The sequence below is a fragment of the Stegostoma tigrinum genome, chromosome 19 (assembly GCF_030684315.1).
Source record: "Stegostoma tigrinum isolate sSteTig4 chromosome 19, sSteTig4.hap1, whole genome shotgun sequence".
NCBI lineage: Eukaryota > Metazoa > Chordata > Chondrichthyes > Orectolobiformes > Stegostomatidae > Stegostoma > Stegostoma tigrinum.
This window is the reverse complement of record NC_081372.1, coordinates 34,514,740-34,541,075: the sequence shown is the minus strand read 5'-3', so window position 1 is coordinate 34,541,075 and position 26,336 is coordinate 34,514,740. Positions and strand designations below refer to the sequence as shown.

The window sequence follows — 26,336 nt, the reverse complement described above, 5'->3', positions numbered from 1 at the left end:
AGGATCTCCTTTGTTCCTGTTCTTAAATTGACTGTTTTAGAATCATCGGTGTGTTTTGAAATTTTACAACTTTTGCGATTGGGGTAACTGTTCTGACGTTAGCCAAGGTAAACAGGCTTTTTAATTAAGTTTGCCATTTAAAATGAACTTCCAAACCAAAAGTACATTGGTCTTGTTTTCTGTTTTTATAAAATAGCATTTAGACCTAAAACCTGACTGGTTGAAGTCCATAAGAACTTACAGTCTTTATCAAATTGACTATTGGAAATATGGTAATGTTTGTATCAGGTACTGTTGGAACAACTAACACTGTACTAAGCAAATGATTTATAGGCCTTGATTTTACCTTTGCTTCCATCTGTGAATACCACTTGAAATTAAGTGGAAACTCACCCAGTCCTTTTCCCCCCTCATCTAATTGCTTGCAATTTAAACTTCAGGTAGAAAGGGCCAGCCATCCAGATCAGTCTTCAATGATTTAAAAATTGATGTCCATGTGCTTAACTTTAGAAGAAACGGAAAGGGTATAATAAAAACAGAGTATTTGCCTCTTATCACTGACACTAGGTGATTATCTACTCTAGATTTCTCAGTTATTATCTTGTATCATTTACAATAATCACATTTCTCATTTTTGATTCGGATCTCATTCAAATTTTTGTACGTACTCTACTTGTATTTTAAAATTATATTGCTAATTTTACATTTGTGTGCTAACAAGCTTATAACTGTTAACATTGATATGACTTTCTGTGTTCCAACGCCTTTACTGTCTTATTCATCCACTTCATTCTATAGCAATCTCTTTATGGCTTTTTCACACTTTAATCAAGTTAATATCAGCTTTGCTTTGCTGAATATTTGTGCCGGAATGGTAAGAGCATATTAATTTCTGTGCTTTTCTATCTGTTAAAATTCTTAAATGTGATTGAATGACATCCCTATTGTTTGGTCCCTGGAGATCCCCATGATGCCTGTTTTTGAGCGTTGGCAAAAGAGAAATCCAAACTAGAAGGATTACCTAATCTTTGCAGGCTGTTTTTCTGAGGTCTGCAGTGAGTGCTGCGAAATTGGGCCATATAATTTGTGGTACAGAAACAGACAATTAAGCCCAACTAGTCTATGCTTCAACAAACAAAAACAGAAACTCAGCAGGTCTGACAGGATATGTAGAGGGAAAACAGTTAACGTTTGGAATCCAGTGACCCCTCTTCAGAACAGTTGGTTTTAGATCTCCAGCATCCAGTGTCTGCATGTTTTGGTCTATGCATCACACAGTCATAACATCACCTTACTTTCTTTAACCCTATTGTTATAACCTTGTATCTTTTCTTCCTCATATAGTTGTCCAGCTTGCCCTTGGACAAATCTATTTGCCCCAACGATAATGTGATAATGTGTTCTAACCGCTCTTTTTGTCAAGTTTTTCTTTTGAAATCCCAACTTCGATTAAAGGCATGTATTGCTTCGACTCAACAGAAACATTATATGTATGTCAACCATGTCAGGTCTTTTTATCATTCTAGATACATGGTTTATGTAAGCTTTCTTGATGGTAGAGTACAGAAGCCCTAACCTTCAGAATTTCTTGATTGTTATAACCTCTGTTTTGATTTCACCATATAAATCTTTGTTACATATCATCTTTGATGCTTCCGTATCCTACATGGAGACCAGTACTGTGATAACACACTTAAATTGTTTTTTATCTATACTTTAAAACCTACCTTTGTATTGAGTTATATAAAGAACTTGCATTTATATAGTGCTGTTTATTCTCTCGGTTAGCCCTCAGAGCTGTTCAAACTGGTGAACTACTTTAAAAGTGTTTAAAATGATGATTCACAAATAGCAACAAGTGTCATGACCAGATGTCACCCTCAACCACAGTGTTTATTTAGATGATTTGCACTAGTTCGTGATAATTGTTGTGGACTATTAATGGATGTTTATTTTCTGGTTATATTTCCAGGTACATACCAAGGCCAATTTACAGGAGGGATGCGCCATGGATATGGAGTGCGCCAAAGTGTTCCCTATGGTATGGCCACCATGATCCGCTCGCCACTGAGGACCTCGCTCACCTCCCTTCGTAGTGAGCACAGTAATGGAACTGTGCTGCAACTCGAGCCACCAGCTGACTCTCTGACTTTGGCCACCCCCTCTGCTGCTGCTGTCTCGGCCTCTGCCTCTGTCTCCACCATCGGGCCAAGCCGTGGTGGCTTCGCCCTGAGCCTCCAGAGTGCTGGTGATGCTGAGCAAAAACCTAAGAAGAAGGGTCTGTTCCGGCGGAGTTCACTGCTTGGCAAGCTGAGGAAGAGCGAGTCCAAGAGCTCTCTGTCCAGTCAGAGGAGCAAACTCAGCTTTCTCCGGAGTGATGCCGGCCTCAGCTCAGCTGCCAGCGATGCCAACTCAACTGTCAGCCTGGGCGAAAGTGGTGATGACTTCCCGCCTGTTGAGTCTGACATTGATGCCACCACGACTGAGAGCTACATGGGTGAGTGGAAGAATGACAAGCGCTCGGGATATGGGGTCAGTGAGAGGTCAAGTGGACTCAAGTATGAGGGTGAGTGGCACGACAACCTAAGGCATGGCTATGGCTGCACAACCTTCCCAGATGGCCATAAAGAAGAGGGCAAATACAAGAACAATGTGCTGGTCAAAGGCAAGAAGAAGCACCTTATACCACTGAGGACCAACAAGCTGAGAGAGAAGGTGGAAAGGAGCATGGAGGGGGCACAAAGGGCAGCAGCTATTGCGCGGCAAAAGTCAGAGATTGCCTTGTCCAGGTAAGCAGGCCCAAAACATCTAGAATTTAGGTATTTATCTTGAACTTGTGGCACAAAATGGGTGGTATTGACTTAGCTGCTCATTATAAGTACTGCTGAACAATTCCAAAATAAAAAAAAAGTACTGGAAAACCTCAGCTGGTCTGACAGCATCCGTGGAGATAAAACAGAGTTAAGATTTTGAGTCCAGTCTGACTCTTCTTCAGAACTTTGATAATTCAGCCTCATTACGTACATATACTGGGTGGGTGATCCAATATTATTTGTTTTATGCTACTGGCCAAGAGGGGTTTCAACCCCCTATTGCTAAGATTCTGACGTTGTGGTGGGGAGGGGGGGGGGGGGGCACGAGAGTTGGATTGAGTGAACATTGACATAAGTAAGAGTGAGTCCAGAATGCTACAAAATACAACTGAAATAAATGACACTTGACGCGGCTAGCAGTGGTAATGCCAAGATTTTGGAATGTTGAGTGGTCATAACTTTATCACTGAGGGTATTTTCAAACATCATGATTTAGATTGGGTGGATGGGTGAGGTGGTGGTGAGATGCTTGCAATAGGAATTCTAGCATGAATTGAAATTTCTATCCCATTTCAGTAAAATTCCCAGTTCAACTAAATCTTCTGATCAAGCAGACCATATAAAAAGTCTTTGTTGAGTGCAGAGTTCACAGTTTAAGTGATTTGAAATTTTTCAAGAATGGGTTTAGCCAGTACATTTGTTTCAGTACCTTTTTGATGCATGTATCACAACACGGAGTAGCAGTATACAGTAATAGCTGAAGGTCAGGTGTTAGTTAACTATGAATGCATTGATTATCGCAGGAATGCTGGTTGATACTTTTTTTTTATGGAAACAATTTCCCCCTTTCGTTTACTTGAAGAAAATATGTTCAGAAATTTCAAAGATGATAGCAGTTGAGGCTTTCAGCTGGGAATGCATCTTCAATAAAATTGGCCCTCATAAATGAGGCTTGGTTGGTCTCTTTTCTCGAATATCTATAAATCTTTTAAAGATTTAATTGTATTTTGTGAGAACTGTGTTGTAATTTTACAGCAGCTACCATGCTTTGTTAGTAAGGATTACATAGACACATGCGATTACCAAATTAAGGGAAGCACATTTATCTATATACATTTAGAAATGAAATGGCAAGAATTGGAATGAAGTGTCTGTGGGAATTGTTCACTTATTGAACAATATTGACAAGAGAAACAAAGCTGTTTGAGTAGATGAATTAGTCATACATTTCCTTAGTTACTCTTCACAATAGATTTTTCTTGAATGATTTAAAATACACATAAATGCACTTGAAAAATCACTAGAGAAAATTGAACAGTTAATGCAACAAACAGAATGCTCAAGAAACTCAGCAGGTCTGGCAACATATGTAGAGAGAGAAAAACTGAGTTGATATTTCATGTCTGACTATGAGTCTTCTTCAGTTCTGAAGAGGAGTCATACAGACTCAAAACATTAACTCTGTTTCTGTCTCTACAGATTCTGCCAGAAGCTAAATTTCTCTAGCATTTGCTGCAAATGTATAAGCCTTGTCTTTTGAACATAATAGAGGATTTGTGAAGACACGGCATCTCTCCACAGATGCTGCCAGACCTGTTGAATTTCTCCAGCATTTTGTATTTGTTTCAGATTTCTGGCATCTGCAGAATTTTCTTTTATGTATAATTAGCGCATGTTCTCTGTGTCACCATCAATTACACAGGAAACGTTTTAATTCCAGCCAATTAGTGCCAGATGTAATGAGACTTAAATTATCTGCCTTTTCTCCCTGTGGTCAATTTAATAGAATTCCCTTGCTTAAGTTAAATCAGAATCCAATCGTGTCATTGGGACTGTGATGCAATTATTAGTGCTGGTGTGCAGATGCACCGTTCTATAAAATCTGGGGTTATACCAAGTGGACAACTTTGCAGGTCTATTTTAGATTCATCTTCTTGGGACCTGGGAGAGATAAGAGTGCTTCTTCAGTCTGTTTGAAGATATTTGGGATGCTTGTAAACTGTGGAAATCTCAGCACCTCTCAACTTCCCTGACTGCTCGACTGGTGGTTTTTGAGACCAAATGTTGATAGGTCAGTCTGCCAAACTGTTTCTGTTAGTTGAATAGTATTGAGGATTAGCATTCCAAATTGGTTTTTAACCTAGAGTTAAAATTCCCTTTCATATTGTAAAAGCTCATTTGACAATTGTACGTACCCTCTGCTTAATTTCACCTGTCAGAATCTAAATGACTATTTGCACATTTTCAAACTGAATTTCTTAGTTTTTAGTCAGTTTCAATACTTCTACAGATAATAAATTGATACGTGCAGTGGAAAGTGTGTATTGCATATTTTCCTGACACCAGGTTATTGTCCAGATGAAGAGGCAGCGTTCCAAAAGCTTGGGGTCTTGAATAAACTTATTGGACTATAACCTGGTGTTGTATGACTTCTGACCTTGTCCATCCCAGTGTAACACCAGCACCTCCACATCATTGCATGTTGTCTCTGACACAAGGTCCTGCTCATTCTTTTGCCTGGTCTCCTGGAAAGGTGGTGTTTAGAATTCTTTGAAATGTCACATTTAATTTTTAAATGAAATAAGCTGAAGAAGAACTGATTACAATTTATTCAATTATCTGTGGTTTCATACTTACTTTATTTGTCAATTTTGCACCTGTCAAGTAATTAAGATTTATTAAGACCCATACTTATTAGAATAAGTGGAACAAAGCTGATAATTCTAAGAAGTATAAATTTCAGGCATTTTTAAACATTGGCATCAATGCTACAGTTGTTAAAAGACAGCTTTAAAAAAAAAACCTTTCATAGTGTATAAGAATCACTGACAAGGCCAGTATTTGTTGTTCATCATTAATTGCCTCTGAACTCTGGCTTGCTCGTCTATTTCTGACTGCAGTTAAAAATCAGTCCATGTTAATTTAGATCTGGGGTCACATGGTAAGTCAAACCTGATAAGGAAGGCGTATTTTCTTCCCAAAGCAAAGTAATGGTAGTCTCAAAAATTGTGACCATGAAACTAGTTTCAAGTTCGAGTTTAGTAATTGAATATAAATTCCATGGTGGGATTTGAAGCCATATCCCAGAGCTTTTCAAAGTGGAAGACACCAGCAACATATCAGAACTTCAAGAGAGTCAGGCGGCAGAGGTGAGTGTAGTGGCTATCACTAAGGAGAAGGTGCTAGGTAAGCTGAAAAGTCTGAAGGTGGATAAATCATCCAGACCAGATGGACCATATCCCAGATTTCTGAAGGAGATAGTTGTGGAAATTATAGAAACATTGGTGGTGACCTTCCAAGAAGTTAGGGAGGGTCACAGAGGACTGGAAAATGGCTGATGTAATTGCCTAATGTTTAAGAAGGGAGTGAGACAGAAGATAGGAAGCTATAGGCTGGTTAGCCTGACCTCCAGTCATTGGTGAGATTTTAGAGTCCATAATTAAGGATGAGATAGCTGAAGTTTTGGAAATACATGGTGAAGTAGGGAGACATCGGCACAGCTTTGTTAAGGGGATGTAATGCCTGATAGATCTGTTAGAATTTTTGAGGAGGTAATAAGCAAGTTAGATAAAGGAGAGTCAGTGGAGTGATTATTTGGATTTCCAGGACGCACTTATGAGGTGCTACATAGGAAACTACTAAATAAGTTAAGAGCCTATGGTGTTAGAGGCAAGACACTGACATGGATAGAGGATTGACTGTCTGGCAGAATGCAGAGAGTAGAGATAAATGGGTCTTTTTGAGGATGGCAGCCAGTGACTAGTAGCATTCTGCAGGGGTCTGTGTTGGAACCACAACTATTCACATTATACATTAATGGTATGGGCAAAGGAACGTTGGGCATTGTTGCTCAGAACGCAAACGTTGTTTTGCAGAGAACACAAAGGCACGTGGAGGAACAGATAGTGTTGAGGAAGTGGAGAGGCTGCAGAAGGACTTGAACATGATAGGTGTGTGGGCAAAGAAGTGGTGATGGAATACAGTGTGTCAAAGTGTGAGGCTATGCATTCTAATAGGAAAAATACAGGTATAGACTATTTTCTAAATGAGGAAAGGCTTTGGAAATCTGAATTGTAAATGGCCTTGGGAGTCCTCATTCATGATTCTCTTAAGGTTAACGCGATGGTTCAGTTGGCAGTTAGAAAGACAAATGCAATGTTAGCATTTGTCTCAAGAAGGCTGGAATACAAGAGCTGAGATGTACTGCTGAGGCTGTATAAGGCTCTGTTCAGACTACATTTGGAATATTGTGACCAGTTTTGGGCCCATATCTAAGTAAGGATGTGCTGGAATGGGAGGGTGTCCAGAGGAGGTTTGAGAATGATCCCTGGATGAGGCGCTTGTTAGATGAGCAGTTGAATACTCTCGGTCTGCACTAAATGAACTTTAGATGGATGAGGGTGGGTATGAGTGGAACTTACATGATGCCGAAAGGCCTGTATAGAGTGCATGTAGAGAAGATATTTCGTAAGTAGGGGAGGCTAGGACCCATGGAACACGGCCTCAGGATGAAGGAATGACCCTTGAACGGAGATGAGAAGAAATTTCTTCAACCAGTGTTTGGTAAACTTTTAGAACGCATTGTGGAGGCTAAGTCATTGAGTATATTGAAGACAGATAGATATGTCCTTGATCTACGATCAAGAGTTATGAGGAGAAGGCAGGAGAATGGGGATTGAGAAACATATCAGACATGATGAAATGATGGAACAAACTTGATGGACTGAATGACCTAATTCTGTACCTCTATCTTGTGGTTTTATTTATCTGGGCCCTTGAACTAGTTGTCCAGTGAAATTGCCACTCTACTTCTCAATATCCATTTGCTTCTGTTTTTTTGATGGTTGAAATCTTTTGTCAAATTGCTGCCTATATACCACGGTCAATTTTGATGTGTGCACAAACAATGTTTATATTTTTAAGTTAGAATCCAAGTAGAAAACCCAAGGAATTAATTTCTGACTAAATGTTGAGGTTACTTCACTATTCCTTAAAAAGATCTAATGATTCATTTTTTGTTTTAAATACAAAGAATAGTTTCTCCAAGAATTGGTAGATTAGAAATTCTGATCCAACTGGAATGCTGACAGAATTGAGAAAACGTGCTGCCAGGGTTTCATTATATTTTGAAATGGGAGGAAATCCAAGGTTGGTACGTAACACATCTTTGCTAATAATTGAGGAAAAATACACAACTTACGTTTCTGTCATAATTTATTCTCCGATTTTTTTTTTTTCATTTGAAGTATATGCAAACAAAATACATGGTTCTAGAATGCAGAAAATGAAGGAATTTTAAAAATGGCACTTTGAATCTGCTGTACATTTCCAATTCCATGTTATTTTTGTGTTGCTATTTCCTTGGTCAGGATGGACATAGGTTGTTATTCTGCACCTCTCGGAGGTTGGGCCCGCCATTGTGAGTGCAAAATAAAACTTGTATTTCCTCCCCCAACCTCTTGTTTTAATATGGTGATTTGGGTTTTGCATACTTAAGAGTCCTTGACTGTTGAAGGAAGACTGGTGAGGAGTTTTAGATGTTAATTTTACATGGTGTATGATAGTGTAGATGTGTTTTAACTACCGCGAATCATCATGGGGTTTTGCCCTGAAAAGGGAATTGACTGTTTCTCAGTATTGTGTACACATTGAGATGTTTACTTTCTCCAATGGAAAAAGGGCTGTTATGCATCCAAAGTTGAAGACATTGTTGATGATCTCTGGTGTAAAGATCTGAAGTGATTTCAATGACCAGAATCTTCTTAAATAGAATAAAACCTTTAGCAGCTTTAACCTTAGAGAGAGAAAAATAGCCATCTGCTCCTGAACTTTATTAATTTGACAGGATATCTGGCATGCTTGGGGGAAAAAAAAATATCTATTCCAGCTGTTTTAATAGAGCGAATTGCTTGATTTAGCAATGGTTTATTTAGAGAGCTGAATTTGTTACAAATGCTTGCTTGAGTTTTAAAAGATGTGGAGGCTGTGTTCTCATTATCATTGCCAATTTTTCAGATAGTAACTGAATAAATATTTGTTTTTACATCAGAGTTACTATTTTAGGGAATTCTTTTAATGGCTATTTTCTAAGGAGATTTTTTTTCCAGTGTGAAATATCTTTGTCAGATTGATAGGATTGTTAGAGGTTGTGTTACTGCCCATTTCAAAGAGATTCTGATGTCTGTTCATGGTGAATACTGTATGTGAATACAGTGAGTGGTAATGGAGGATATATAGGGGCATGAGGGGCCATTGATGTAGCATGAGGTGGTGTGGGCAATATGGACACATGCTGTAGTTGGGGGGTGGAGGATGATGTTTGGAAGGCATAATAATTATTTTGGATGTTAGGCAGTTGTCCTCGTGAGCAGCGGTGCACTCTATTGCCGCTCACAAAACCTAATTTATAGCCCACAGCTCTGGGTCAAGAATATCCTACAGTTGTGGTTCAGAGGTGATCCATGAACCACAAAGGTTGACTCAGACTTTTCCAACTCGACCTGAAAATCAAGCTTTATACCAGAATATTTAGACATTTTAGTAACTCTGATGACTCTCTTCTTTTTGTTTATGTCTTTTGTATTTTTCTAATGAGGCAGATTGAAAGCAGTATGTTTGGAGACTATGAAATTTGTGTTCTGGGCTATATTGGTGACAGTTTTGCATCTTATCAGCATTAATGCCTAGCTGTTCCATTTGGTTCTGCAAAAATCTTATTACTTCATTGTATAACCTACGAATTTATAAACGATCATTTGACACTTCAATATCTGATGACTCCTATCAAATAACACATCCATTTGGGCAAATTCTGATAAATGACAGCTTTAAATTTTTCCTTCTGCATCGTCACCCATTAGTGCAATGGTTCATGTGTTACAATGTAGGAATAGCAAGCCAGACCAAATTAGACTTGCTAACACAAGATATTGCAACACAGTGAAATTAAAATATTCAATGACCCTCAAAATTGCCAATTGTTCTGAACTCGACATTATGAATAACAGGTGTCACACACCAAATGTGTAGCTTAAACAGAATTAAAATTTATTATTAATAATTTAACTTTGGCAAAGCAAAGTCAAACAACGAGGTAATCGAATTAACGTCTATGGTTTAAACTAAATCTTCTTTAATCATTATGCCCGCTCTCTCTCTCAGACAAACAGGCACAGTTAAGGGATAATTAAAAAGAAAACAAGAGTTGTAACCGGTGAGTTCACTTAAGGAGTTTTGAACATTAGCTACTGAACCTTCATGCAATTCTGGGATATTGAGTTGTTCATTAACCTATGGGATAGAATATCTTGCTTGAATTCTGAAGTCACCAGTCAATTGAAACAGTTTCCAAAGACTTTTACTTATGTCTTACAAGATAACAAAGTATGAAGCTGGATGAACACAGCAGGCCAAGCAGTATCTCACGAGCACAAAAGCTGACGTTTTGGGCCTAGATCCTTCTTCATGTCTTACAGACTGCCATTCTTTTCTCAGAACATTCAATAACTTGGTAATTGGATATAAACTGGAAAGCAGCCAAAACTGTCCAGCAGCATTCACTGCCACACTGCCTTCTGCTAAAATCTCAATCCAAACCAGTTCAATTTAACAGCTGTGGCATCCACTTTCATTTACTCAGTAGCACCTTTTCTCTCAGTTCAGGGGGAAATAGCCCATAATAGGGCAAAAGAGCTGAGATATGTGTTAGGTGCTCAATTTTTCAACTCCTCACCTCCTACAAGGAGAGGATCCTAATGTGTCCAATCCAAGTAGCTGTCTGACTATTCTCAAGCCCCTGGACTGATGTTGAAGGCTCCCCGTGACATAGGAAGTGTGTAGCTGCTGCCTTGGAACATGCCTGAAGATTTGGTGTTGGGTATGCAAGATGGCAGTCCAGAGGAACAATCAGCGAGCTGTAGTTGCTAAATACCTGCTCTGACTTTCATGTTGGGATTGATGGTTGTGATGAATGTTTATCAAATAATAATTTACGGATCATTACTATGAAGTAGCTGGTATAAATAATGATTATTTACTTTGTAAGTTAAATGTTTCTCAACGTCTGTCATTGAATTAATTAATTGAGAACAGTTTGAAGCTGACTGCAGCCCATCAAACTCTGATTGGCAAAACTGTTGATGGCTTAGTGGTATTTAATATGTTTGGTTGCATGGATTGGTGAATAAGTTTATAAATTCCCTCAATACTTGCATTCAGAAAGTTTCTTATGCAACAGTGTTGTTTAGAACTGACAGGAAGTGTACTTTTCAAGTACTGATGGGACACAGCTTTTAGCTGTTTACTGTTTCAGCTTTGCATTTGTTCTGTTTTTAATGTAAGCCTTTTAAGAGGAAAACTGAATGAAAGACAGAAAGAAAGCATCAGAAAGGATAAAAACAAATTTTACTAAACAGTGACTTAATGTGCTTTGGGGTCTTAAATGGAAAACAACACCAGGACATTAAATATTGTAGCTTTGGACAGAGGAGTGAGAGTTTGGAGAAACAGGGCTAGGTTTAGGGAAATGCAGATTATTCAAGTATTACTAAAGCTATCCATGTTCGTAACATGCATACTGCAAATGTTTTATTAAAAGGTCACTAGGGGTAAGACCAAATAAAGACAAGAAGCAGGCTAAGTGCATCATTTTATTCTGTGACAAATCAGAGTCAGCTCGTTAAATTTAAAGATTCCAAGAGAGTTTAATGGTTTTGCATGATGTTGTTTGCTCAGTGTAAGCGTTAATCTCTCATTTGTTATGTTTTTGATAACTAGGACATGGAAAGCAGAGATATTTCACTTAAGTAATTTATTTTTTGAAATCATGTTATCATCGGGTAACACTGATTATGTTGGCTGTGAATTGCGAACTGTGGCTTTGATTAGATGCCAAATCTGTTTGCCAAGTTTTAAATTTCTTTTTTCCTTAATTTGACTTGTTTTTAAAAGGCTTGTGTTTTTCTTCAAAATAAGATAAATGCCTAGCCAGAACAAAATTTGGTCACCATAAATAATATTCTTGTGTAAATTTATCCATGCTTTCAAGTCACCATTTCTTCTCTACCTATTTAGTTGAATATTCAGTGTCTGTATAGCTGGACAGTATGTCTCTTTGGGCCAGTTAAGCAGGGTGAAAATGACGCACATGTTTCTCAGTGTCAGCAGTGAGCAGTTACTAAATAAGGAAATGTACAAGCTAGTTTATCATTGCTGAAAGGGAATGCAACAGCTGATAGCCGACGTCTGCTCCTATTCCCGGTTAGTACTGAGATGCACACAGAGGCTTCTCTTTATGGCTGTAGTAATCAGATTGGTGAATACTTGGAGCTGCAAAATGCTTGAAGGCTAGAACCATAGCGAAACGACTCATTTTAGTGATTCGGTTTGTGCTTTTGCCCTTTATTTAATAAAATGCACTTCTAACTAAATTAACAAGAATGACATCTTTTAGAAATTAAGTCTATGATATATTTTATATATCTGAACTTCACCCATATTTATACTGTAAAGACATGTGGGACTTTTTTTTGCTTTGCTGTTGCCTTATTTTTAGGCATAAAATGTGCATCAACTGAACCAACATGTAAACCTCCAGCGGCAGCCTCAGATTGACTTACTGTAAAGGTTCACTTGTTCCAATTTGTCAAGTGAACCTTCACTTAAGCAACATAAGCTTCCACTGCAAGCATCTAAAGCCTTATTTATATGTGGACATAACTAGTTAGTTTCTCAACTTGTCTACAGGCCAGGGATGGCAATATCAGGATGTAACCATTTTCAGCAGTATTTCAAAGAATCCTTGAATGAGGCCAGGGACATTGGAAATAGGTTTGACATAAATATTTTCAGCAGTCACAGCTCCTGTGTTCCCTCGTAACCCGTCCCCTCCAGCAAAGGCTTGTACTGTCAAGGTGTTGAGGGAGATCCTGTCATGTACTCTTCCAGGAAGCTTTGCACAATAGTGTGAATATTACAGCTCTGGATATATTGAAAATACATAATTTTACAGGTTGTTTGATGGAATAATATAACATGTAGATTTAAAAATTTAATCACCATTTCTCAAAATGTGTTCTGGTGTTATTTTAAAAAAACAATTTTTCAGAAAGGGGGCATTTAGACTTCAGGTCACGCAGAATAACATAAAATGTATTACCTACCATTCGGACAGATTTAGATTGTATATACTTTGGAAAGAATAAATATAATTTCATCAATATTTGAACATTCGTGATAGTGGATGCAATCATGTGATATATCATTAAACCTGCTTTAGAATCAATTGCATATTGGAATAGCAAGTATGTAAATAATCAGTACTAAAATAAAGTTATGAACCCAGTTTGTGTGGATAACAAAAATAGACCCTGTTAATAGATTGGTAGGTTTATACAGTAATGAATATGCACATGTGGGAGTAAAATGATAAAGAATGCTAGCAAAAGGTTCATAATTTATAATCGTTCATAATAGACCTAATGCTACATTAGGTCTATCTATGATATAAGAATGATATTTCTCTGGGACTGAGTATCTGAAAAGCATATTGTTGGATACAGGGTTGAAACTTTTGTTTTGCTCAATTTGTTAACTTTCTAAACTTTTCTTTTGTGTAGTAGACCTATGTTGTTGTGTTTAAAAAAGAATTAACACCCTCAAGTGAATACGTTCAGTAACTAACTGCCAATGTAACTGACAATTAAAAATTGAAACTTATGTTCTATCAAGCCCACATCCTGTATATAAGCTCCATCCCTAATTTTACAAATAGTTAATTCAGAAATTGAACAATCATTCCATCAAGGGTTGTGTGCCTTCCTGCTGATTAGCCATTTTTATAATTTTTAGATTGAACTTGATGCTGTGTCTACAAATCACCTTTTGAGAATGTTTACAATTTTATTTTGTTTCAGGTCTTTAATCATGTGACCATGCATTATTTGACATCCTGTGGTAAATTCCAGATAGTCAGTTTTTGAAACAAGAAGTCATATTCAGTTTTTATTTGGAACAGACTTATTCACAGCTTTTGGCATCATGGACATATACCTGCTGACTCAATGATAGTGGGAACTGCAGATGCTGGAGAATCCAAGATAATAAAATGTGAGACTGGATGAACACAGCAGGCCCAGCAGCATCTCAGGAGCACAAAAGCTGACGTTTCGGGCCTAGACCCTTCATCAGAGAGGGGGATGGGATGAGGGCTCTGGAATAAATAGGGTGACAGGGGGAGGCAGACCGAAGATGGATAGAAAAGAAGATAGGTGGAGAGGAGAGTATAGGTGGGGAGGTAGGGAGGGGATAGGTCAGTCCAGGGAAGACGGACAGGTCAAGGAGGTGGGATGAGGTTAGTAGGTAGGAGATGGAGGTGCGGCTTGGGGTGGGAGGAAGGGATGGGTGAGAGGAAGAACAGGTTAGGGAGGCAGAGACAGGTTGGACTGGTTTTGGGATGCAGTGGGGGGAGGAGACGAACTGGGCTGGTTTTGGGATGTGGTGGGGGAAGGGGAGATTTTGAAGCTGGTGAAGTCCACATTGATAGCATTGGGCTGCAGGGTTCCCAAGCGGAATGTGAGTTGCTGTTCCTGCAACCTTCGGGTGGCATCATTGTGGCGCTGCAGGAGGCCCATGATGAACATGTCATCAAGAGAATGGGAGGGGGAGTGGAAATGGTTTGCGACTGGGAGGTGCAGTTGTTTATTGCGAACCGAGCGGAGGTGTTCTGCAAAGTGGTCCCCAAGCCTCCGCTTGGTTTCCCCAATGTAGAGGAAGCCACACCGGGTACAGTGGATGCAGTATACCACATTGGCAGATGTGCAGGTGAACCTCTGCTTAATGTGGAAAGTCATCTTGGGGCCTGGGATAGGGGTGAGGGAGGAGGTGTGGGGGCAAGTGTAGCATTTCCTGCGGTTGCAGGGGAAGGTGCTGGGTGTGGTGGGGTTGGAGGGCAGTGTGGAGCGAACAAGGGAGTCACGGAGAGAGTGGTCTCTCCGGAAAGCAGACGGGGTGGGGATGGAAAAATGTCTTGGGTGGTGGGCCCCACCATACCCGGCACCTTCCCCTGCAACCGCAGGAAATGCTACACTTGCCCCCACACCTCCTCCCTCACCCCTATCCCAGGCCCCAAGATGACTTTCCACATTAAGCAGAGGTTCACCTGCACATCTGCCAATGTGGTATACTGCATCCAGTGTACCCGGTGTGGCTTCGTCTACATTGGGGAAACCAAGCGGAGGCTTGGGGACCGCTTTGCAGAACACCTCCGCTCGGTTCGCAATAAACAACTGCACCTCCCAGTCGCAAACCATTTCCACTCCCCCTCCCATTCTTTAGATGACATGTCCATCATGGGCCTCCTGCAGTGCCACTATGATGGCACCCGAAGGTTGCAGGAACAGCAACTCATATTCCGCTTGGGAACCCTGCAGCCCAATGGTATCAATGTGGACTTCACCAGCTTCAAAATCTCCCCTTCCCCCACCGCATCCCAAAACCAGCCCAGTTCGTCCCCTCCCCCCACTGCACCACACAACCAGCCCAGCTCTTCCCCTCCACCCACTGCATCCCAAAACCAGTCCAACCTGTCTCTGCCTCCCTAACCTGTTCTTCCTCTCACCCATCCCTTCCTCCCGCCCCAAGGTGCACCTCCATCTCCTACCTTCTAACCTCATCCCACCTCCTTGACCTGTCCGTCTTCCCTGGACTGACCTATCCCCTCCCTACCTCCCCACCTATACTCTCCTCTCCACCTATCTTCTTTTCTCTCCATCTTTGGTCCGCCTCCCCCTGTCTCCCTATTTATTCCAGAGCCCTCACCCCATCCCCCTCTCTGATGAAGGATCTAGGCCCGAAACGTCAGCTTTTGTGCTCCTGAGATGCTGCTTGGCCTGCTGTGTTCATCCAGCCTCACATTTTATTACCTGCTGACTCAACACTACCTCTGTGTCAGCTAGTATTTCTTTTTATGTGCTCAAGTAACAAGTCAGAATGTCCACTCCCTATATTTGCTTAACCCAAATTGACATAATTAACAGCCTGACCCATGCTCCCTCCTCACTCCCACTAGTTGACCTTTCTGTCAGGTAACAATTCATCAAAGGTTTGACCTGTTATGCAAATTAGGCTGATTGAGAGAGTTTAGGAAAAGGATTTACGTTCCATGAAATTGGGATGGGGGATTTGCCCTTTCCTGCCCTTATCTCGTGGACATCGCCTTTAAAATGAAAAACTAGGTGATTTTGTCCGAAATTACTTGCACCTTGCCTTACAGCAAATGATTTCTCCTTCTTTGTTGTAAACTTCATTTGGGAACGAAATAAGGAAATTTCTGAAAGAGACAATCGATTTTTTTTTTCTTTATCACATACATGATACCAAAGTACAAGCTACATCTCTTCAACAAAATCGCTACAATCACTATTTAAACTGGGTATTAGTACAAGCTTACAGATTTTTTTCATCAGCTGGGCTATTACTGTGTCACTTCAGCTCTGCATTAAGCTTTTGTGTTGATTTACTATTTTTTTTTCTATTTGTCGTCCCTTTTTCCCTTGGATCTCTCTGCATGTTGCTACTTGTCCCAGTTTGAATTTAGTACAGACTGTGGCAATCTGGAACCCCCTTCTAAAATCACATGGACTGCAGCAGTTGAATAAGGTGGCTCACCATCCCCAACCCAAAAGCGATTAGCAATGACCTTTCCACAACAATCCAAACTTGCATCTCATGAATGCATTTTTAACAAGACATCGCTCATGGAACGCACACTTCCAACTTTGAATTAGAGGCAGATTTGTTGTTAAATGCAAAAATCTACACATTGTTGTCCAAGGTGTGCTACACCTCCAGAACAGGCGTGGTTGCTCAGTGTTTAGCACTGCTGCCTCACAGTACCAAGGACCTGAGTTCAATTTCACCTTCAGGCCACTGTCTGTGTGGAGTTTGCAGGTTCTCACCATGTCTGCGTGGGTTTCCTCTGGGTGCTACAGTTTCGTGTCACAGTTCAAAGATGTGCAGGCTAGGTGGATTGACTGTGCTAAATTGCCTGCAGTGTTCAGGGATGTGTAGATTAAGTGGGTTATAGGGGGATGGGTCTGGCTGGGAAGCTCTGAGGGTCGGTATGGACTTGTTGGGCTGAAAGGCCTGTTTCCATGCTGTAAGAATTCTATGATCTATGTACAACTAAGTCGTCTTGATTTTTAAATAGTCATAGCTGCTGAAGCATGACCCTTTAACTGATGGAAAACAACTGTACCCGTAGTCCAACAGCCATGACAGGTTTAAGAATGGTCGTTCACTTGCACCATCACAACAACACCCATCACCTTTTCTGCCCCGAGCTCCCATCAAGTTGACAGATGCGGGATGCTAGTGTAGTCGACTCCAAAACCAGCTGACATGGCTAACAACAAGGTAATAATGGATTTCATAATTATTAATTTGCAAATAATAGCTGCCTTTTGCTCCATGTTAGGTAGCTAATCCAACCTTGACCTGACCTCTTTGAAAGTAACTTGGGATGGGATGATGGCAGTCAACTGCTGGCATCATCAAATTGCAAGCCTGCAGCCTCCAATCCAGAGTCTGACTTTGATTGAAGGTTTGGCCTCTAGAGTCAGTTACTAATTTGGTTTCCATCCCATCTCTGCTGAAAATGCAAACAGATGCAAGAAGCTTCAGCTCACTAACATTGAAGTAGCAGAAAAAGTTTGTGTAAAACAAAAAGCGGTAGAATAGTAAAGTAGATTGACTTGTTTATTACTGGTACATTTCTGATTATACATGTTTGATAATACAGGTTTACAGATTAGCAAATCAATGATAATTGGAGGTAGATATAGGGGCATTTGAGGATCTTCAATGTTCTTTTCACGTTTAAAACTGTGTGCTGTAGCACAGGCTGAATCAAAAATCAAATACTGTACATTAAACTCTGTTAGAATTACATTTGGGATTGCTTGAACTATGAATTGAGTAATTGCAAGTTTGTATCTCCAGTTTATGCCCAGCTGGATTTTTTTTGTAGGCATGGTATAAGAAGAGCTTCTGATTTACAATTGGTTGCTTTGAACTATTGTTGAAGTTGTATCTCCATTACAACCACCCTATTCTATAATTGTACTGAGATTGCGTAAAAGATCAATTACACTTTTATTTAGCATTCCAACAAGTTGCTTATCCAAACAAGGCTTTGATTTGGAACTTTGACAGTATTTTTACTATATTCATTCTACATTGTAAGGCACTTATGCCCTTTAGAGAAGGAAACTGCTGCCCTTTTATCGGGTTTGGCCTACATGTAACTCCAGACCTCCAGCACTGTGGTTGCTTCTTAACTGCCTTATGGGCAATGAGAGATGGGCAACAAATGCTGGCCTAGCCAGCGAAACCCACATCCCATGACCTGAGTTTTTTTAAAAACTCAATGTAACAAATAATACTTGTCGCATGCTATTTTGCTGCTGTATGCAAATGAAAAATATAGTTCACAGTTGCTTTCTGCTTGAGTAAGAAATTCAAATTTCAAGGAAGAGTTAAGCATAAACGAGGCATTAACTAATTTTGGGTGGGAAAATTGGCTGAAGTTTTCTCTCCTCGTTACCATTAAGTGCTGAATGATTACAAGTGAGATTCAGTTCAGGCCAGAGGCTCAGCTGAGATGCTCCTGAGAGTAAAATAGGGTGTTCACAATCCATTTGCAAGGCTCATATCTGAATTCAGATCACATAGGTGAAATATTGCCCTACTCCTTAGAACCATTTGCTAGAAGAAGAGAAAAAGGTTTGAATGTGATTCCTGGATGAACACAGCAGGCCAAGCAGCATCTCGGGAGCACAAAAGCTGACGTTTCGGGCCTAGACCCTTCATCAGAGAGGGGGATGGGGGGAGGGAACTGGAATAAATAGGGAGAGAGGGGGAGGCGGACCGAAGATGGAGAGAAAAGAAGATAGGTGGAGAGAGTATAGGTGGGGAGGTAGGGAGGGGATAGGTCAGTCCAGGGAAGACGGACAGGTCAAGGAGGTGGGATGAGGTTAGGTAGCTGGGGGTGCGGCTTGGGGTGGGAGGAAGGGATGGGTGAGAGGAAGAACTGGTTAGGGAGGCAGAGACAGGTTGGACTGGTTTTGGGATGCAGTGGGTGGGGGGGGGGGGAGAGCTGGGCTGGTTGTGTGGTGCAGTGGGGGGAGGGGACAAACTGGGCTGGTTTAGGGATGCAGTTGGGGAAGGGGAGATTTTGAAACTGGTGAAGTCCACATTGATACCATTAGGCTGCAGGGTTCCCAGGCGGAATATGAGTTGCTGTTCCTGCAACCTTCGGGTGGCATCATTGTGGCACTGCAGGAGGCAGTGTTGTTTTGTGGAATCAAGGGAACACAGTTCTTCTGGCTCCACAAGCAATTTTACATTTTCAAAATCTTTGTATCTTTCTTCGGTGGCCTTCTCAAGGAGTTTCATTTCATGCTCAGCACCCAAATATGCTATTCAGAGCTTGTATGTAGTATCTGGGCAAGCAAATTCAGGAATGCAGATCTAAAATTATTGCAGAAGCCTCGGTTCAACATTTCTACTTCATTTTTTTCATGGGATATGGGCATCTCTAGCTCGGCCAACATTTGTTGTTCATCCCACATTGTCCTTATTTGAGAAGTTGGTGCTGACCTGCCTTCCTGAACCACTGGAATCCATGTAGCATAAATAACACCTATAGTGCTGTTAGGAAGAGAATTCTTGAATGTATATACAATGACAGGAGAAATAATGAGATTATTGCAAATCATGATAGCTTGTGGCTTGGCAAAGCTTGGGGTTGGAGTTAGCATGCAACTGTTGTCCTTTTTAGATCATAGTCACAGGTTTGAAAGTTCTGCTGAAGGAACCTCAGTGGATGTGCATGTTGTAGATGGAGCACACTATTGCTACAATGTACAATGCATTGATGGTGGATGAGGTGCTGATCATATAGGTTGACATGCCCTGGATAGTGTTGTGAGTCTTGCATATTGTTGCATTTATTTAGGCAAATGGAGGGTAGCCTACCATGCTTCTGACTCCATACTGAGTAGGCATTTGGGAGTCAGAAGGTCAGTTATTTATTGTCAACTTCCCAGTCTCTGACCTATTTTTGTAGCCGCAGCAATTTTATGGCTGATCCATTTCATTTTCTGGTCAAAGCCCCCAAATGTTGAATCCACTCATGATAATGTAATTGGATATTGTGAGGAAATTGTTAGATTCTTTGTTTTGGAGATGGTTATTGCTGGACACTGATGCAGGGTGAATGTTATCACTTATCCACCCAAGCCTAATGTTTTCCAGGTCTTGGTGCATATGGACATGGACTTCCTCAGTAAATGTGGAAACGTGAATTGTGCTGAGTTTAATTATCAGCAAGTATTGCTTCTTCTGACCTTGTGATGGAGGGAATCTCATTGATAAAACAGCTAAAGATGAATAGGTGTAGGATGCTTTCCTGAGGAATTCGTGCAACCTTGTACTGAGGTTGAAATGAAAGACCTCCTACAAGCACAACTACTTTCTTTCATATTGAGTACTGCATGTTTCCAATCAGAGAAGATATGATCAAGATTGGGATGAAGGACCAAAACTGACATTGAGGAATTGTGGGAAATCTGTGCTCTTATCTTGAGTTTAGTTGTTTCATCAGAGTTTGGATGAAGTGGTAGTGGTACACAGCACAATGGAATGTATCCTCACTGTGAAGGCAGGCATTTGTCTCTACAAGGATCATCCAGTAGTGACTCCTACTGATACAGTCATAGGCCTGCAATTAACATGATTTACTAATTGAATTTAAATTCCAGCAGCTGCCGTGGTGAGATTTTGAACCTGTGCCCCAAGAGCAATAGCATGGGCCATTGGTTCCTTGTCCAGTTACATTACCACCATGCTACTGTCTCCTATTGTGAGGTCATGTTTCTGAAAGGGGTGATGTTGAGTGTATTAAGAGAAGTATATTGAGGATGCTCCAACAAACCTGATGATTTCACCTTACTCTTAGGTAGTGAAACAGAAGTTTGGTATGAGGTTTCAATGAATACAGGTGTATGATCTTTAGCTTCTGTAGTCATGATTATAAAGACTAACTAGTTAGTTAATTTGTACCTATTGTTACCATACCATAATTCTTTACCACTGTTAAATAGGTTAACCCTTAGACTCAGAACAGAAGGGAGGATCTTGGGTTCTACCCATCCACCAAAATTACTCAAATTTATTTAAAATTTCAAAGAAAACTTAATAAATGTAAGCTTTCATTACAGGACTACTTAAGTAACTGTCTACACAAATGTTCAATTTACTACCTGATTATTTAGAAATATTAGAAAAGGTGCTTAATCCTCCTGTCTGGTGATGATGCAGGTCACTAGAAGAGGGCTGTCTTTTTGGGAAACCCTCCATTTCCATTGAGTAATTCAGGTGCAGGGTGTTCCATGCCGCAATCATAGGTTAAGTTGTTTCATGGATTCTGCAGGCCGCCTAAAATTTTAAAATTTCACAGACTACATGGACTACATATATATTAATTGTAATAGGCTTCATGCACTTTTTTTTAAAATTAGTCTTCTGCTTAATTTTGGTTGCAGTTCAGCCCCATGCTTATGATCTTTGGATGGCTGGTGGAGAGAGGCAAGCAGATCAGAGGCCATCTTCATTGGTTTGCTCCCAGTGTTCGCCAAGGTGGCTATTAACAGATCCAGCAGTGGGGTGTGGAAGAATTTGTTTTACTCAACTACCTGCTTATCCTATAATGAAAAAACTACAGATGCTAGAAATCTGAAATAAACAAAGAAAAAGGGTCACTGGACTCAATATAATCAACTTTATTTTCACTCTACAGATACTGCCAGATCTGCTGAATTTTTCCAGCAATTTCTTTGTGTGCCTGCTTTTCCTATACACTTATATACATAGCCATTGTCCTTGCAGAGGGTGGGTATGGCACTTGCTATTGTGCTTCAGCTCCTCATGACTGGTGGGCACCACAGGGTTGGGATACACTGCTATCTTCCAAAACACTTTCTGAGTTTATATTTTAGTGTGTGCTTCAGGGGCTGTCGACCCTAATTTTTTATAAATTTGGTCAATTATGTTTTCCAAGAGTAGGAAGGAGGTGTTACCCATAATAGGTGGACTCTGAGGAGACATATATGCATCATCACCCTAAGAATGATATTTTAATTTAAATGTACTAAGTTTCTTTTGTGATTTGGACTTTGTTGCAATGCCTGTTTAGGGCTGTCAATGCTAATTTGTTTATCATAAAACAGTAGGAAAGTGGATCGGGGGCAACACACAGCAGTTGGTGTTGTGACATAAGGCATGCCCTTAGTGAAAAGTAGAGATGAGGCCTGTGCTAATTTTATGTGGTCTGCAGTACTACCAGAGAAAAAGGACAAAATAATATAGCACAGGCCTTGTCTGCCATGCAAATCAAGTGCAGGCCTCTATGTTCTACCTTTTCTTCTCTTATTGCTCCAGTTTAGGTTGTAAAATGGGTGTAGTGATGCTTATTTTAGACCCCTTTGCCTTAAAAAAATTAAATGATTAGGGAAATTTAAGAAGTACCAGTTATGAGCTAGCATACTTGTGAACAATCTTAATCTTTTTAATTGAGCCATTGAGTTCAATTTTTCTTTTAATTTTGCTATTGCCCTATCCGAAATGGATTCAGTTCAAGGTATATTTGTTCCAGTGAATACTAGATTTTGTGGATTATCCCCATGCCTCAGCATGACAGTGGACTTTGGCAGTAGCTTCACATGAGGGAATAGAGTTTTTTAATGTTTAATTTTTGCTTCCCATTTGAGAGTGGTTTCAGTTTTCCCTTATTCAGACTCAGCAGTAGCATTTCCTTTACCAAAAGATACATCCAGAAAAGGAAGTAAAGCTGTTGATCAACAGACTGCTGGAGATTCAAATCCTGCTAATTGTTCCATTGGGACATATAATTTACTTGCTGATCTGAGTAGGCACATTTATTTAAGAACATGTGTCAAGTTACAGTATTTGGGAAATTCGCAAGGTGATCATATGTAATTCATTGTGGAATTACAGCATGGGACAGCTATGTTTTATGTTAGAAAAAAAAACTAATTTGCACTCTAACATGTCACAGAGATCAAACCCTTATCATGGTTTATAGGGGAAAATATGTGGTCTTTGTGGTCTTTGTATGATCACAAGAAATCTGATTAGCCAATATTGTAATTTTAGTAAGATAAATGCATGCTGTTTGAGCATATGTGCAAGCATCTTTGGTTCTTAGCAGGCCACTCTCTGGTGCCTGTTTGCTCCACTACCTGTAGAGGTCCTACATGAAGTAAGACAAGAATATCAATTGAATTAATAGTGAACAGAATCTACAATCTAAGACTGACCAAAATTTGGGACCTATTTGTAGTCTCACCCATAGACAATACAAGAATGCAGAGGGGGTACAAAAAACACCAGTAGAGTAAAAAGAAAGAACAAAAAAAGGAATAATTAAATTTACTGTGATCTTTACGGAAAACATTTGGCTACTAGGATCACAGATATTCTCCTGAACCTTTTTTTAGACATTTCATTTGATGCTTTTGTCATTTAAAAACTGAAATGAGAGATTGATTTGAGTCACTGTTTAACCTCATGATTGAGTGACCAGGATTCTCTGCCAGCTCTTCAGCCACCGCTGCTGGATTTGTGGATTTCCAAATATTTTAATTGCATTGCATAAATGAGACGTTAGTGATGAAAGATGTCCTCTGATGTGTTTTCCTGTCATGAGTGCCTTATCTATGTCGCTATAATGACTTCAATTACTACTCTTCTATCATTGAGGCAGCAGATGGACTGTTTGAAAAATTAATGGGTGGCAGAGGCTGTTGCAATTGGTGAAATGTAGATTATCTCTCATGTTTGTTTTTTAGCATATTCCTTTTTGTACACACAAGCAAGAGATCACGGAGAGTGAGAGTCATTAACCACAGACAGGAGCAATATGGGGTGATCATCAGAACTATGATCCTCAACTGCTTAAGGCTACAAACTTGGGAGTGGATAAGTGGCAATGCCTCTGGTCCCAGGGGATTCCCAAAAGAGATATTCACTCATGCCCAGCTGGAGCCTGCAAGGCAAAAGTTGCTGAACTACATGCTTTGCCTCCAGCTCCCCTTGTCACATTTAAAATAGCAGTAGAAACAAAATGAAACCCTTGTGTCACTATTAGTTTGGTCACTTAACTATCTCAGTAAGGCAATAAGCAATCTTCCTGACACCATCCTTGCCTGCTATAATTCAGGCAATGGTTTGGTGAATGCTAGGGAATGTGGCATGGAGCCACTGTTTTTATGAGACCCCTTAGCTTCAAATAAACTTACGGGGCAGGAGTAGTGCACAAACTTCAGTACATGCAGTAGGCTTTCACAAAAGAAAAAGAATCAGCAAAATACATTAAACTCAATATTGTCAAGCTGTGAAAAGTTGGGCTGTCGGATTATTGAATAAGACATGAAAGCTGTTGTGTAGGTGTTGGGAGATTGGACCTAAATGTTGAATAGTCCAATGTTTTGATATGCAGCTAGATCCTGTTAATGTTATGCTTTATTTTGTTACATTTGGGAATGAATATTGTGCATTGGAAACATAACTCTGGTGGACTAAGGTCTTCATTGCACTGTGGTCTTCCAGCTTGTTGTCATGCTTATCTTCTTCCTCTATCTCCTGCTATCTTCTTCCCTCTCTTTCTCCACAAAGCCCATGTCTCTATAGAGCAGAATTTTGAAAGATTCAGTAATTTCTGAAACCTGTACTGTAATATGCTCCTGATTTGCACAGGTATGTAAAACACCGATTATGGATTTGGATGATGTGCTTGCCCAAGACTCTTGTAGAAGCTTCTGCTGTCTTGTATTTCTGTTGTCTTTGTCTTTGAATTACATAGAGCTGCCACCTGTGCAGTTGGGATGCATATGATTGGTCGCTGAACCTCTAGTCTTAATAATAACTTTGTGATACAAAGATACTCTGTGTTTTTAGAACATAGAACATAGAACAGTACAGCACAGAACAGGCCCTTCAGCCCACAATGTTGTGCCGACCATTGATCCTCATGGATGCACCCTCAAATTTCTGTGACCATATGCATGTCCAGCAGTCTCTTAAATGACCCCAATGACCTTGCTTCCACAACTGCTGCTGGCAACGCATTCCATGCTCTCACAACTCTCTGCGTAAAGAACCTGCCTCTGACATCCCCTCTATACTTTCCACCAACCAGCTTAAAACTATGACCCCTCGTGCTAGCCATTTCTGCCCTGGGAAATAGTCTCTGGCTATCGACTCTATCTATGCCTCTCATTATCTTGTATACCTCAATTAGGTCCCCTCTCCTCCTCCTTTTCTCCAATGAAAAGAGACCGAGCTCAGTCAACCTCTCTTCATAAGATAAGCCCTCCAGTCCAGGCAGCATCCTGGTAAACCTCCTCTGAACCCTCTCCAAAGCATCCACATCTTTCCTATAATAGGGCGCCCAGAACTGGACGCAGTATTCCAAGTGCGGTCTAACCAAAGTTTTATAGAGCTGCAACAAGATCTCACGACTCTTAAACTCAATCTCCCTGCTAATGAAAGCCAAAACACCATATGCTTTCTTAACAACCCTGTCCACTTGGGTAGCCATTTTAAGGGATCTATGTATCTGCACACCAAGATCCCTCTGTTCCTCCACGCTGCCAAGAATCCTATCCTTAATCCTGTACTCAGCTTTCAAATTCGACCTTCCAAAATGCATCACCTCGCATTTATCCAGGTTGAACTCCATCTGCCACCTCTCAGCCCATCTCTGCATCCTGTCAATGTCCCGCTGCAGCCTACAACAGCCCTCTACACTGTCAACGACACCTCCGACCTTTGTGTCGTCTGCAAACTTGCTGACCCATCCTTCAATTCCCTCGTCCAAGTCATTAATAAAAATTACAAACAGTAGAGGCCCAAGGACAGAGCCCTGTGGAACCCCACTCACCACTGACTTCCAGGCAGAATATTTTCCTTCTACTACCACTCGCTGTCTTCTGTTGGCCAGCCAATTCTGTATCCAAGCAGCTAAGTTCCCCTGTATCCCATTCCTCCTGACCTTCTGAATGAGCCTTCCATGGGGAACCTTATCAAATGCCTTACTGAAGTCCATATACACCACATCCACAGCTTGACCCTCATCAACCTTACTAGTCACATCCTCAAAAAACTCTAAGGTTTGTAAGGCATGACCTACCCCTCACAAAGCCGTGTTGACTGTATTTGATCAAGCCATGCTCTTCCAGATGGTCATAAATCTTATCCCTCAGAATCCTTTCTAACACCTTGCAGACGACAGACGTGAGACTTACCGGTCTATAATTGCCGGGGATTTCCCTATTTCCTTTCTTGAAGAGAGGAATTACATTTGCCTCTCTCCAGTCCTCAGGTACGACTCCAGTGGAGAGCGAGGATGCAAAGATCTTCGCAAGTGGCGAAGCAATTGCATTT

The 26,336-nt window shown here is 40.5% G+C and overlaps 1 protein-coding gene and 1 long non-coding RNA gene across 4 annotated transcripts in view; one reads left to right on the top strand and one right to left on the bottom strand.

The window, feature by feature from the left end:
• Window positions 1-26,336, top strand: part of LOC125461336 (junctophilin-2-like) — a 106,416-nt gene that overhangs the window by 9,620 nt on the left and 70,460 nt on the right. For both annotated transcript variants that reach the window (XM_048550000.2, XM_048550001.2), the window contains exon 2: window positions 1,973-2,789. In XM_048550000.2, the coding sequence (XP_048405957.1) occupies window positions 1,973-2,789 (817 nt within the window). The remainder of the gene's footprint in view (window positions 1-1,972; window positions 2,790-26,336) is intronic.
• Window positions 19,991-26,336, bottom strand: part of LOC125461343 (uncharacterized) — a 40,898-nt gene continuing 34,552 nt past the window's right edge. For both annotated transcript variants that reach the window (XR_009446932.1, XR_007249478.2), the window contains one exon: window positions 19,991-24,575. This is a non-coding gene — a long non-coding RNA (uncharacterized LOC125461343). The remainder of the gene's footprint in view (window positions 24,576-26,336) is intronic.